The sequence below is a fragment of the Phaethon aethereus genome (genome assembly GCF_964289735.1).
Source record: "Phaethon aethereus genome assembly, chromosome: 1".
NCBI classification, from domain to species: Eukaryota; Metazoa; Chordata; class Aves; order Phaethontiformes; family Phaethontidae; genus Phaethon; species Phaethon aethereus.
Window position 1 is genome coordinate 103,601,912 of NC_138575.1, and position 12,765 is coordinate 103,614,676.

General features: G+C 43.2%; 1 protein-coding gene across 1 annotated transcript in view; it reads left to right on the top strand.

The window, feature by feature from the left end:
* Positions 1-12,765, top strand: part of PTGFRN (prostaglandin F2 receptor inhibitor) — a gene marked incomplete at both ends in the record, with an annotated part of 67,317 nt that overhangs the window by 43,790 nt on the left and 10,762 nt on the right. Inside the window, one exon of the mRNA XM_081999599.1 lies at positions 3,618-4,037. Within this exon, the coding sequence (XP_081855725.1) occupies positions 3,618-4,037 (420 nt within the window). The remainder of the gene's footprint in view (positions 1-3,617; positions 4,038-12,765) is intronic.

Consider the following 12,765-nt stretch of genomic DNA (forward strand, 5'->3'; position numbering starts at 1 on the left):
TACTGTTAGCTGTGGCCATTGTGCTGCTTTTCTGACCCGAGTCAGTGGAGTGCAGGGAAGGTGTTTGCTGTTGCCTAAGGTCTCCTTGCCCTTGTAGCTTTTAGGCTTCTCTAGCAATTTGACTGCCTTAGGTTAGGTGAAAACTCCTTTTGGTCACTAACCAGGAAGTTACTCTGAATCTGAGCATGTACTTTGTGGTAGGGAGCAGGAGAATTACAGTGTGGCTTAACCACTTGGAGGGGCCAGTGATGGAAGGCAGAGGCATCTACTGCCAGGCTCCAAAGTACAGTTTATTACTCAAATTTTATCTGAGTCATTTGGCTAGGATTTCTTCTGTTGCTAGCCCTCTGTCTTGGAATAGCCCCCAAACTGGTTATAAGCTTTGGGTACGGTTTAGTTAGGATCTCTTCCCCTACTGCTTTCCAACATACACAGGAGGCTGCAACCGGCAGAGTTTATAACCAGCCAGGGTGTGTTTTATTGTGCTTTTTATTCATGAAAGCTTTACAAGGAGGAGGTGAGACTCTGCATGGGATTGCAGATGTGTGTGTAGAGGGGCAAGCATGTAGGGTAGTGGTCAAGACACAGGCGTTGCTGCCTTGGCAATTCTTGGAAGATGAGAGATGAGATCTTAGGATGCAGTTCTTGGAAGAAGATGTTGTTTGACCCCTCTTATGCTGTAAGATCTGATGAATAGTTTCTGTTAACATAGGAAACTGAAGAAACTTTCCTTTCCCACTTAACTTTTCTTGCCGGTTACTGTTATTTCTAACCAAAGTGCCAAATCTTTGCTTTCTCCTCTTTCCCATAATGTGCACTGTTACACACAGAGAAAACTACATGCTCTTCTAGGTGGGAGTGATGGAGTGCTAATTACATTTTGTCTGCTCCTACTGAAGGAGAAGAATTTTGGAACAGAACCGTACTGTTAAGAATGGCAATCCAGGCTTTTCTAGTTGATAGGATATGGAACTTTGTTTGTTTTACTTGACTACATATGCATGTCTAATATTTTTGCGGATCCAGTTATGTTCATTTGATCATCTTTGACTATCTTGCAACAAGAAACATTCAGTACCGTATGTGGTGTTTTTTGTGCCCCCTTCTCTATTCTGGTCGGCATTTCTTATGGTCTTATATAAGAGGAGGTGCCTCTGCCTCCTGTATTCATTCAACCGAAGGAATTTTGGGCTTTTAAAAGGTAGAAAAATCCTTTGAAAGGACTTCCATAAGAATATATCTCCCTGTTCTCTGTTCAGCGTCCTAATTTCTAACCCTTTTGAATTCTAGCACTGTTCTCCAGCTGCATCTCTGGGCCTCAGATGTTCTCTTCCACAAACTCTACAGATGTCATTTCCACTGCTGTCCCATGCTGCCATCACTCCTTTCTGCTTTTCTTTAGCAAAAATAATTGGTAAAAGCAGCATTTTCTGCTGCCCTCAAATGGAAAGTCAAGAAAGTATGTCTAGGAATAAAGTTTGATCTGTCCGTTTACTGGGGTCAAGACACTCCCCTGAGTACTGCTGCCTGACTTGTAGCTCAGGGAATAGTTGAAGGTAAGGCATTTGGAACCCAGATAGTAGGGAGAGTTGTCACTTCTCAGCTATGTCTGTACTGTTCTGATTATGAGAAGGTATTTGTCTTAAGTACCTGTATGAGAGACCAAATGCAACATTTCTTTTTTCGGCATCTAGGACTCAGTGCTCTGACATGAAGATCAACAGCACAAAGAATGTTTGCATCAGGAGGATTTTTGCCCAGAGCCTCCTCACAAGGCGTAGAAAGCAGCAAAATGTGGCAGAGAAGTATGGCTAGCTGTTTGTGCTTCTGCTTTTGGGGCAAAATATAATTGTCTACTAGATTCCTAAAATATGTGGCAAGCTGGCCTGTGCTGGGCTCCTAAATGCTACAACCTTATGAAGAAAGTGGTATCAGAATGTCATGGACACAGAATGAGGAAAAAATGCATTTGAGGTCTTGAATCAGATGCATGATGAGCTCTCGTGCAAGGGAGCAGAGAATGACTCTGTGCAACTTCAGTTGTGATTGTACCCTGAGTGCCTAAATGTGCAGCTCTTGTATTCCCACTTGCTTAGTGGGTGGAAGTGTGTGTGGTGTAGAGTATAAAGTAATTCTGTGCTCAGCTAGACCACTAGAAGCAGCTCAGCCTTCCACACTCCTGCTGTTTCTTTATATAGCTTTGTACTGTGATCTGCTTTATACAGTACTGATTTGAAGTTGTCATACCGGGTTTCTCATCTTGTAGGCTATGTTTACTTATTGTGAAAACTGCTGCTTCAAGGCAAAACACTGCAAAATGTAATCTGGACAAGTATCTTGTTGCTCTTCTGGGGAGGGCATAAATATTACTGCATTTATTTCGGTTTTGGGAAATGTGTAACAATCTCACCCTTGCTTATTTCCCTTTTCCTGAGAAGTTTGACCTTGCATAAAGGTGATCTGTGTAGTTTGGTTTTTTTAATGTGTCCACCCATTTTTTTTTGTAAGGGAGGAAGGGAGAATATGCTGCAGCAATGTAAGTCCAGAAAGTCGGACTGTCTGAATTTTTGCAATACTGCTACTTTGGGAAGTAGCCGTGAGCTGTGTTTTGCCCCAGCACCCTTTCCTCTGCAAGAACCTGAGTGTGTGGAGTGTCTCTTCATCACGGTGCTGGGAAACTGGCAACTTCCTTTCTTTTCATCTGGCTCTGATTTCAGTCACTCCTCATTTTTCTCAATTTCTTATTGAGAGCTTGTATTTTTTGTGTCTTGAGGCTGTGCTCCTAGATGTATAATTTTCCCCAACCCTGTAATTAAGGGATTCTTGGGATTGAGGAGCCCCAGGACTTGGAGAATGCTGAAGAAAGGGAAGGAAACTGAGAAGTAACTGTTGTTGGCATTCTTGATGCCAGATGGGCTGTTGGGAAATGTCAGGGCTTCTGATAGGCTTGTGCTCAGGTGAATACATGAGAAGCAGGGGAAGAGAACACACGTGGAGGCAGAGGTATACCAAACTCTTTCAATACAGAGGTGTGTGTATGGGGGTACTGGGGATGGAGACTTCTTGTGTTACCACACACTTTGTTGGCATGCAATTTCAACCGATCTTGAGAGTTCAGCTGAATGTATCTGGATTGCTGTTAGGGTGGATTTTCAAGGGAAATAAAAGAAGCTACACTAAGTGCCGCTGATTCAGTTGGTGGCAGCTTTTGTCACTAGCCATGCTTACTTCAGCAGTGTCCTTCTATCCTGTTGCTGAGAGTCCAGATGCAGTGTAAAACTGGGACTCAGTCTTGTCTGACTAATATCTTTAGTCCTGAATAAAAACTCCTGGAGGTCCTGTCATGGTATGACCTGTGTATTTATTATCTGTTCAGTATTTGGTGTTCGTTTGAATCCTTGCATCATGACCCAAACTGTTGTGTACTGGTGTGTGTGTGCGCACTGTTGAGTAGCATTCTGGGATGTTCATATGTGTTTAGATAAAAGTGCTGGGATTTGTCTCTCCAAAAAAAAGTGCTTTGCTTATTTGTAATCTTCTAGACTGAAAGGTGCTGCAGAAACAACTGCACCTATTTATTAACCCCTCTCTTGCTGCTTATTTCCTTCCCTCTTCAGATTACAAGCTTACAGTGGAGGCAGTGAAATTGAAGCCATTCTTTGTAGCAGGCCATACCTTTGAGATGACATGCAAAGTATCTTCAAAAAACATCAAGACGCCACGCTATTCTGTCCTCATTACAGCTGAGAAGCCACTAACGGATCAGTCAAATCCCAATGGAACCACTCGTATAATCTCCTTGAACCAGGATTCAGTAGTGCGGCTGGAAGACTGGACGGACCAGACTCGTGTGGACGGCGTGGTTCTGGAGAAGGTCCAGGAGAATGAGTTCCGCTACAGGATGTATCAGACCCAGATTTCTGATGCTGGTCTGTACCGCTGTGTGGTGACTGCCTGGTCTCCAGGTGGTGGTGGCATGTGGCGTGAAGCAGTGAATGGCTTATCCAACCCTATCCAGATAGACTTCCAGACATCAGGTTGGTATAGAATCTGGCAGCTTTGTGTCTTAAGCCAGAAAGGAAGACAGTTCTTTGACGGTCTCCCAATTGTTTTCCCGTCCCTGGGAGATACCTACTCTTTGGAACATGGAAGGGGTCTCCAAATGATATGATGGCTGAGAGCTTTGCTTGTCTCCTTCGGTGGTACTTGTCCGTTGTGCTATTGATTATTTACAGAAAGATGTTTAATGAATTGGCTGTAATTGTAACCCCTGGGTTTTTCTTTACTAATGCAGCTTTTATGGTCCTGCAGGCTCAGCGCTGCTTCTCAGTATGGAAAAACTGTTGCCACATTTGCCAGCTTTATTACTAGATTGCTTTCAGGTAGTGGCTGCTCTGGAAGAACATTAATATAAGCTAGATTTCTGTTCCAAAACAGATGCAATTAGCATAGCATTAAATTGCCTGATCACACCTTCCTGTTGATGTAATTGCAGAAAATGGTTGGGTCAAGGCAATGGTAACATTTCAGCCATCTCAGCAAGTGTATCCTGTTGCTGGAAGACCTTAGAGGCCCCTTGTGGCTGGACTACAAAGCTCCACAAATTGGGATGAATTTCAGTATCAAAAGTGCATCCTGTTGCTCACATCCTTGCTGAAACCCTCACCTTCATCTGTAACATACTCTACGTGTTGATGTTTTTCTACAGAAACATGCCTGTCCTGGTATATTGTTGGGCGGGGGAGACGGGGAAGAGGGTTGGTTTGGATTATCAGAAATACATGTTAACACTGACTTCCTATCATGCCATGTGGGCGGGAAGTACTGCAGAGTTGTTAGTGTAATGGTGGTATGCTTAGGAGTGAGAGGCTCATCTCATGATTTGATAAACCAATGAGTGAGGGGCTTATATCATTATTTGATAAACCAAGCGGGTGACTTCCTGAGCAGTTTTGAAAAGCTCTCAGTGTAGCTCAAAGGTGCGTCCTATGTTGGAGCTCTCCAGTTAGCTGCTTTATCTGAAACCGTCTGCATTTCCCCCATTCCTATTCACAAGCACAGCTGGGGAGAAAGTCTTTCCTCACATCCCTTGTTCTTCTGGGGTTATTCTATTAACTTCTTCTGAGTTATTCCACTTATAATAGTGGGGCTGAACAGTTTTTAGAAGATGTGTCTATGGCTAGGCAAGAGCATTCTGACTTCTGGTTGCATCCATAACAAAGATGATAATTTTCTACAAGGTGTTTTCTAAAAACTGAACTTCCGTATACTAGGGAAACTGCGAAAAGGATAAGGGCTGAGTGTAGGGGGATAGCCTGGCAATGAGCACATAACTTTGTAAGAAGCTTTGAAATGTAGCATTCTGATATAAACCCTAATGAAGATGCAACCTGACGTAAGCTGGCCAGAGAGAGGATATTGACTTAGCTCAATGCTTCTGTCAGTTCTAGGTAATTTCTGGTTGACTTTTTATTTAGTTTTATGGTAAGTTAGTGTTCTGAAAATCTGGTAGTTGCCTGTGTTCCAAATGCATTTTAGAGCAGCACTGTCACAGCTGAATATCGCTGTAGATTTGTTGTCTTCTCAAGATGATTTAATGGGCTATAGTTTTAACCTTATTATTCTTGATACCTGCGTCAGACACAGTGGGAGATCAGCATTTGCAAAGGGGTGAGGCAAGAAACAAGCAAGAATTAAGTCTGTCTGAAACCCCTCTCAGCTCTTATGCAGAGACTTTCCTGCACAAAAGTGGTGGTTGGTGACTCTCCCAACATTGCTTGCATTATGTCACTTTGAACTCTCATTCAAAAAGTTTGGTGGCATGCTATTAATATCCATGGTTCAGAGGGAAACCTGTGAGCTATGCAAGAGAGGAAAGTGTGCATGTTGCAGTCTTGACTTCTTTTTGCTGTCACTTTCTACTCCCAGCCTCTTCACCCAGATAGGATTTCTGGTGCATAGAGCGAAGAAAGGGAGGCAGCCTGTAGCACTGCCCTGGGAATGTGTGAATTCCAGTAGCAAGGCTGGAGCAGGGGGAGGGATGGTCCTGAAGCCCTGTCAGCCTTTCATTCTTACAAAAGAATGAAGATAGAAATGAGATCCCAGCCACAATTTACTGGAGAGCTATTTCCCAAAATAATCTTGGCACGTAGCAAAATCTGGCTTGAAATACCTTCCTTTCTTCAATTGGTGGATGAACTTTGTGTCCTTCAGTTGTTACTCGGGTGTCCTTGCATGATGAAGATGTGTGATGAGCACAGTTTAGAATGGCCTAACTGTGGAGTTATTATTTGGAAAGTTACTTGGAATCAGATATACAAGACAGAAGATGTTTTGTGGATGTGTTACTTTGGTTTTCTTTGCTGAGGTGTACAGTCTTTGATGCAAACTGCGACTGAGTCAGGAAGCTGGAGGTAAATGGCAAAGTTGTGGAGCAGCTATAAAAGCACAGCTCCGATATCATGCCCTTGTCTTGCATCCTGTGGTACAGGCAGCTGTCAAAGTTTTTCTGAAGAACAAGAAGCTGGTGCCAGATTTTCCCTAATGGGAGTGGTGAAAGGCAGAACTGCTGAGGTAACTAGTGGTTTCTAGGGAGAAGAAGAGGCTCCCCAAAACTGGAAGGACAATACTAACAGGAAAGTGTCCGAAAAAGCAGAGGGGCATGTAGCTCTCCAGGTAACTGTAAAAGCTGGGGAGCACTGCTTTGCTAAATCCTGAGTTAGGTAGGTGATGAGTAGCTTATGAGTGAGTTTGTCCCTAATAGTGCTCTTGACTTGTTAAGTTTTCCTGACTTTTGGGTTTCTCAAAGTGTAAGAGAAAGGCATTCTAACAGTGACTTGAGGGGGGGGGGCGGTGCGCAGGATATAATAAGGCAGTAGCTTTGAAAAACGGAAGATATTCCAGGCTCCTCCCTACTTTGAAGGCTTGGATTTGACAGCATTTTTCAGCTTGCAGCATGAGGGATGAAGTGGGGAGACGATCAATATGTAAGCAGCATTTTCAGCAGAAGGAAGCCCTTAAAGGGTTTTATGTGAAGCTTTTAGTCACAGGGGGAATTTCTCTCTTGGTTGTTTTTTATTGATTCCTCTTTGATAGGGGGTGGGGAGGCTTGCTAGGATTGGAAGTCCTTTCTTCCAGTTTAACTCCCTCCCAGATCTGAGTTGAGTGATGTTTCAAGGAGGGGTTTTTAGTGTGCACATGCATCGTGCAATGTGATCTCTCTGCACGGCAGGAGGCCTGTGAGCTTTTTATATATGAGCTGGGGACTGCACACATGAAACTTCAGTGTTTCCTGCCACAATAGGCTTGAAATGTGGCAGTGCTCTGAAATGTTTTTCCATGAACATCTGTGGAAAATGTCTTGCTCAGATTCTTTCCATTCAAGGCAGAACTTGCTGGCTGCAAGCAGAGACCTCCTCTCTTCTTTCTCCACTTGCTGTTGCAGAGGGATGTATTTATTGCATTTGGTTAACGATCTGAAATGTTAATGTAAAGGCATTTGTTTGAAGCTGCCTGAACTAAAAAATTAAATTTGGATTTTGTCTGCTGAATGGAAGTTGGGGGAGGGTGGTGGTGAGGAGGAGCCTAGTAGGTCATCAGTTTTCAAATACTCAATCAATGGCAGATTGTTCTCTGCTGGATATATTTTAAGACCAGTGAGGATCTTGCGAATCCTCTGGTCTGGCCTTATGAATAACACGGATCACTAGACTAATTTAATAAAGTGGATGCTTGCTGCACATCCAGTAGCTGTAAGCAAACGAAGCTTATTTGGGGGACAGGGGGAACCTGTCCTATATGAAGACTTTAATATTCTTCAGTGCTTCTTTTTGGTTTTCACAGTCTAGAAGTTCTGCCATCTTTTTCAAAGGTTGCCCAGCATTGCAACAGCAGCTGCCAGTGCTTGTCTCGAAATTTTCTCTTAATTTCATTGCATCATTTCTGCTGAAACTCAAATGCATCCTCTCTCCTCCTGAGCTAGTGGATGATGTATGTGTACATAGCCTTTCTTTCAGCCTGGAACACACCTGTCTTCTGTTCCTTGCTGGTTTCTGAAGCCAGTGTATCAAGACAGCTTCTTGTAAGACCTGTGATTCTACCCACCCAACCTGAAATTTCTTGCTCGTCTTCTGGTAACTTGAAGGTGTGGCTCCAGTGGCAATGCCTTTGCACTGCAAAGGCTGAGCAGTGAATGAGAGAGGCTGTCTTTTTTTGCTCCCCTTTGCCCACAGCCTTAGCCAAGCTGGCCAGCAAAGGTGAGAGTCAGAAAGCTGGGAACTTGCTTGAGATCTGAGTGCTTATCTGATACAGGTCTTATGTACTGATCTGACTCAAATGGCTTCAGCTGGCCTGCAGCTGTGTTTTTTAATGCTGAGGCACCTGGTCTCTGTGAAATCCACCTGGTTTATCCTAGTGTCTTAAATTCTTCTTTGGCATTCATCCTTTAATTTTTTTATCCCCTTTATCCTGAACCCAGCAAACCAGGGTAGGGTTTAGAGTGTCTGCCTACTGTACACTCACAGGGATTTCCACAGAAGTGACTTCTTTTCACTGCCCTTGAGGGAAGTATGGAGAAGGAAGCTTTTAATCTTGTATTGAGAAGTATGAGAGAACCATTTGGAGCTTGGCTGTGCTCTGAGCTGGTTTCCCCCTGTGCCATTCAGCAGAGGACAGAAAACTCTGGAGAGGCAAAAATAAAAGAGAACTTTAAGGGAAGCATTTCGATGAAATCTTCAACTCTGGATTACATCTGCATGTGAGCTCATTGCACAGCAATGTATTACCATTAGCTTTGGAAGAAGCTGAGATAAACCAAGAGCTGCTGAAATATGAGCTGAGTATTGATGCTGAACTTGCAATTAAAATGAAATGATGCCCTGCAATGACCCTGAGAGATGCTCAGTTTCAAGAAAGGAGAATAGGAGGATTCTTAAAGGAAAGAAACCTTAATCATGGAAATGAATGAAGAGCAATACAGCAGAAACTCTTTGGCAGGAAAGGCTGGTATTTTCCAGCCACTGTTAATGGGCAGGAATATGCTTTGTCATTTTGTGCCTTTGTGCCTGTGTACATTAATTTGTAGCTGGAAGTAGAAACCACAGACTAAACTTCTTCCAGTAACAGCTATTATGAGGCTTGGGGTAAAACTTGTTAAGGAACTGCTCCATGAAGAAGCAGGGAGAGGGCAGAAGGCTGAAATAGTGTGGGTGAAAGAGCTCATTATCTGGAGAGAGGCAGGTCATGGGATTCTCAAGTCACGAGTGGGTGATTTGGTGCCAGGGCAGATGTGAGTAATATTTTGGAAGATGGAGAACTTGTAGGTTGCATCAGATTTTTTCCCCATTGTGGTCCGTGGTGCTGGCTGATTGAAAGTAGGGAAGCTGCATGCAGTGATTGTGACCTCCCTGCTGGGTAATGGTCTGGGTGCCGGTTTCTTGGGTAGAATGGCCTGTTCTGGATCTCTGTTGTCAGTCAGGTTACTTGACCTTTCTCTGCTCTACTTTATTTGTCTGGAAAATAAAGGTAACTTGTGTCTGTGGGGAAACTATAACTTATTTTTGCAGAGAAGTACTGGCTAAAATGATACAGAAAAGGCCAGAACGTCACCTAGGTAATTATGATCTCTTTTGTTGTAAATCTAGATGCTAACTGGATTTTGGTTACTCCTTCCTTTTCACCTTTTTTCTTGCAGATTTAAGGTGTTTGGATTACTGAGCAGGGAAGGAAAGCAGGGAGAATGGGGTAACATCAGGTAAATAGGGCTCAGGATTTTTTATTTTTCTCTGATATGTAAATCCTTAAGGTGAGTAAATTAACTCAATAAACTTGAACTCCTCCTTTCCACCCTGCAGCATATTCAGTGTGATTGAGCACAAAGTAATAAACCAAATTTGGTGCAGCTTATAAACACTTCTTTCCTTTCATTTACATATGTGGAAGAATTTGCCATACACTTTTTAGCTGAAAACTCTTATCACTATAGGATTTGGATCCTGAAGTTGCCTTCCTGGCTTGCATGAAGTCAATGGTTTGAGCAGTGAGATCTGCCATAAAAGGGGACATTCAGAAGAAATTACACCAAACAGGTCCTGATCCTGGAACCTGGTTTCTCTTTAAGCACTTCTAGATTTGTACTAGTAAACTTCTAACCTCAGTTTCTTCACTTTCTGTTTAAGATTATAGAATGTTTTCCAAGCATTCAGAAATCAATAAATGCTTTGAAAACTCTTTATTCTGATCTTGACTGCAGATGCTTTTTTAATATAAAATTATTACTACGTTAATAAAGAAGAAAACTTCTTTTACGGTTTATATGTAAGCTTACATATGGCTTTACTATAGTAAGGAACAAAGACTTTTGCTTAGTTTAAATCAAAGGTCTCAGCAGAAGATGGCTATTTAGAGGAAGGTTGATGCTTAGCTCTTAGAATTGGGAATTCTGGTTTGTTTTGTAAATCTGTGTTCTTTTAGTTTCCAAATTAGCTGAGGGCATGACACTTACCTTCAAAGCGGAAGTTATTAAAATCCCATTATTTCTCAGCTTTCAAACTCCTGAGCAGCTTTCCTACACTTAACTTTGTTTTGTCCTTGATGAGCTTTGCAGGTCATGCTTGATCTGTCAACCCTGCAATTGAAACTAAATTATGTTTTGTTTATTCTCCCAAGTGACCAGCAGGTGCCAATAACAGTATTTCAAACTGTTAAATAGAGGTGGCAAGGTGAGCAAAGCCACATCATCTGTTATCTGTAGAGTTCTATTTTTCTTGGTGTTAATGTAGCATGAACTCGGATCTCATCGAAGAAGAGTTCATGTCATCTCCCCAACGCTTCCTGTGACGCTGCAAGTACTTGAGCACAGCGATGCTGAGACCCTGATAGTCAGCATCATCAGTGTCTCCTGGGAGTTGCCTGTTACCGTATGCCTGCATCTGTAAGCTTGGGATTGAGTGGGGTTTTTTTCATCTCTGAGGGTAAAAACTTAAGAAAAGCACTTGGGTTTTGTGTGCTAAGCTGTGCTTGGTGGAGTCTAGATCCAGGGCCTCTTGAATACATCATAGATATGATGGTAATGGGGGGATGGGGAACTCAACAGGATCCACATGTTGCAGAAGATTTTTGTGGGACATTTGTGACCTCTTGGGAGGTCCTCAGGAGCCTGAAAATGTGTCTGGAAGCATCCCATGTTTGCTCTGGTCCTCTTTTTTTGCCCAGGTGCTTTTCTTGAGCCTGCAGTAAAGCAGATGTCCTGTTAGATAAAGTGATGGTTTTGCTTGTAACACACTAACAAACATTGGTTTGCTGCTGCTTTTGTTTGAGATTGGCATCCAGATAGTTCCTGGTTCTCTCATCCTGTTACTGAACAGGTTCAGCTGAAGCCAGAGTAGATTGTTTAAGCTGGGGACATAAATCAGGCAAGTTATAATCATGTTAAAAGCACTAGTCAGTTGGGTTTTTTAGAATAAAACCAAACAAAAACAAGACCAGAACCCTTCTATAGAGAAGAGCGGCATGCAGATGACTTTTAATGAAGGATTAGAGCCATGTTGGCAGCTTCTGTGAATCTTTACCAAGCTGTGTAGTACAGCTCTGACTCAAGTCTATATTATGGTGGAGGGTAGGAGTTTAAATGGTCTTTGTGGTCCAGGTCAGGGCTAACAGGTCTCTGTTGAAAACAGCCTCCTGCCTTTTCAGGTTTTGTAGCGTGTGGGAAGGGGAAATCTATGAAGATGCTTTATTCTGTCCTTCCATGCCTGAGGGCAGCCTGAGGCCCAGGGCACGGAGCATGTGGGCAGAAGGCCTGAGATACTTCCAAAGAAGAAAGATGCTCCTCCTAGGCAGTTGCAACCACACAGTTTTCAAGACTGCACTAAGAAGCTTTCACTGTAATGAAGCTTGCTTAAGTTTAAAAAAAAAAAAAAGTAATTGTCATCCCTCTTCAGCTGCAGAGGGAAGAGCACAATCCCTGGCACATCTCTCGACTCTCTGTTGAAATTCAGTTCTTCTAACACAGGACAGTGATTTCTCCCTGGAGGTGCGGATGGTAATTTGCAGGAGATGTACCCTAGTAGGGAAATAACCAAAGGGAAATAACTGTTTGTGGCTTACCCGGGGGAAGTACGATCATGAAATGACAGAGCAGCTGCTGCCTAGCAGCCTTCTTACTTGCCCAGGAAGCTTTGACTCTTCATGTGTGAGGCAGGGTAGGGTGGTGCTTGGTGACCCAGACTGAAGAGTATGTAGGGAGTGCTTCATTACCATGATACATGGCCTTTCCTGGCTGAGTGACCAGACAAGCTTAGCTTTTACCCTCATGACGTTCCATGGCCAGGAGTGCTCAGACTCCTCTCTGCATTACTGGTTGGCATGCCAGGGTTTGAAGCCAATGTCTTGTTGAATGCAGTTGGTGCCTGGACTTTCAACCTTAGAAATAAGGCCTGAACAGTCCTTTCTATAGGTACCCTTTGTCTTTCCTTGTTTACCCGGCTAGGCCAGGGGTAAGGCAGCCCATCTGTAGCTGACAAAATTTGGATCTTGCAGTTCATCTCCCTTGCTTAATCTTTGCCAGCATCTAGCCAGGACAGAGCCCGTTTGCTGGAATAGCGTGTGTCCCCTATTTCTGACATCATGTCACCTCACTTGCTGCTGGGACTTAGGATAGACCCTGAGCTATAGACCGTACAAGGATTATTATGGTGCTGTTTTGCCTTCGAACAGTGCAGCAGAGGGTATGTGCTGGAAATGCAGGGATGTTCCTGGTAGATTTTG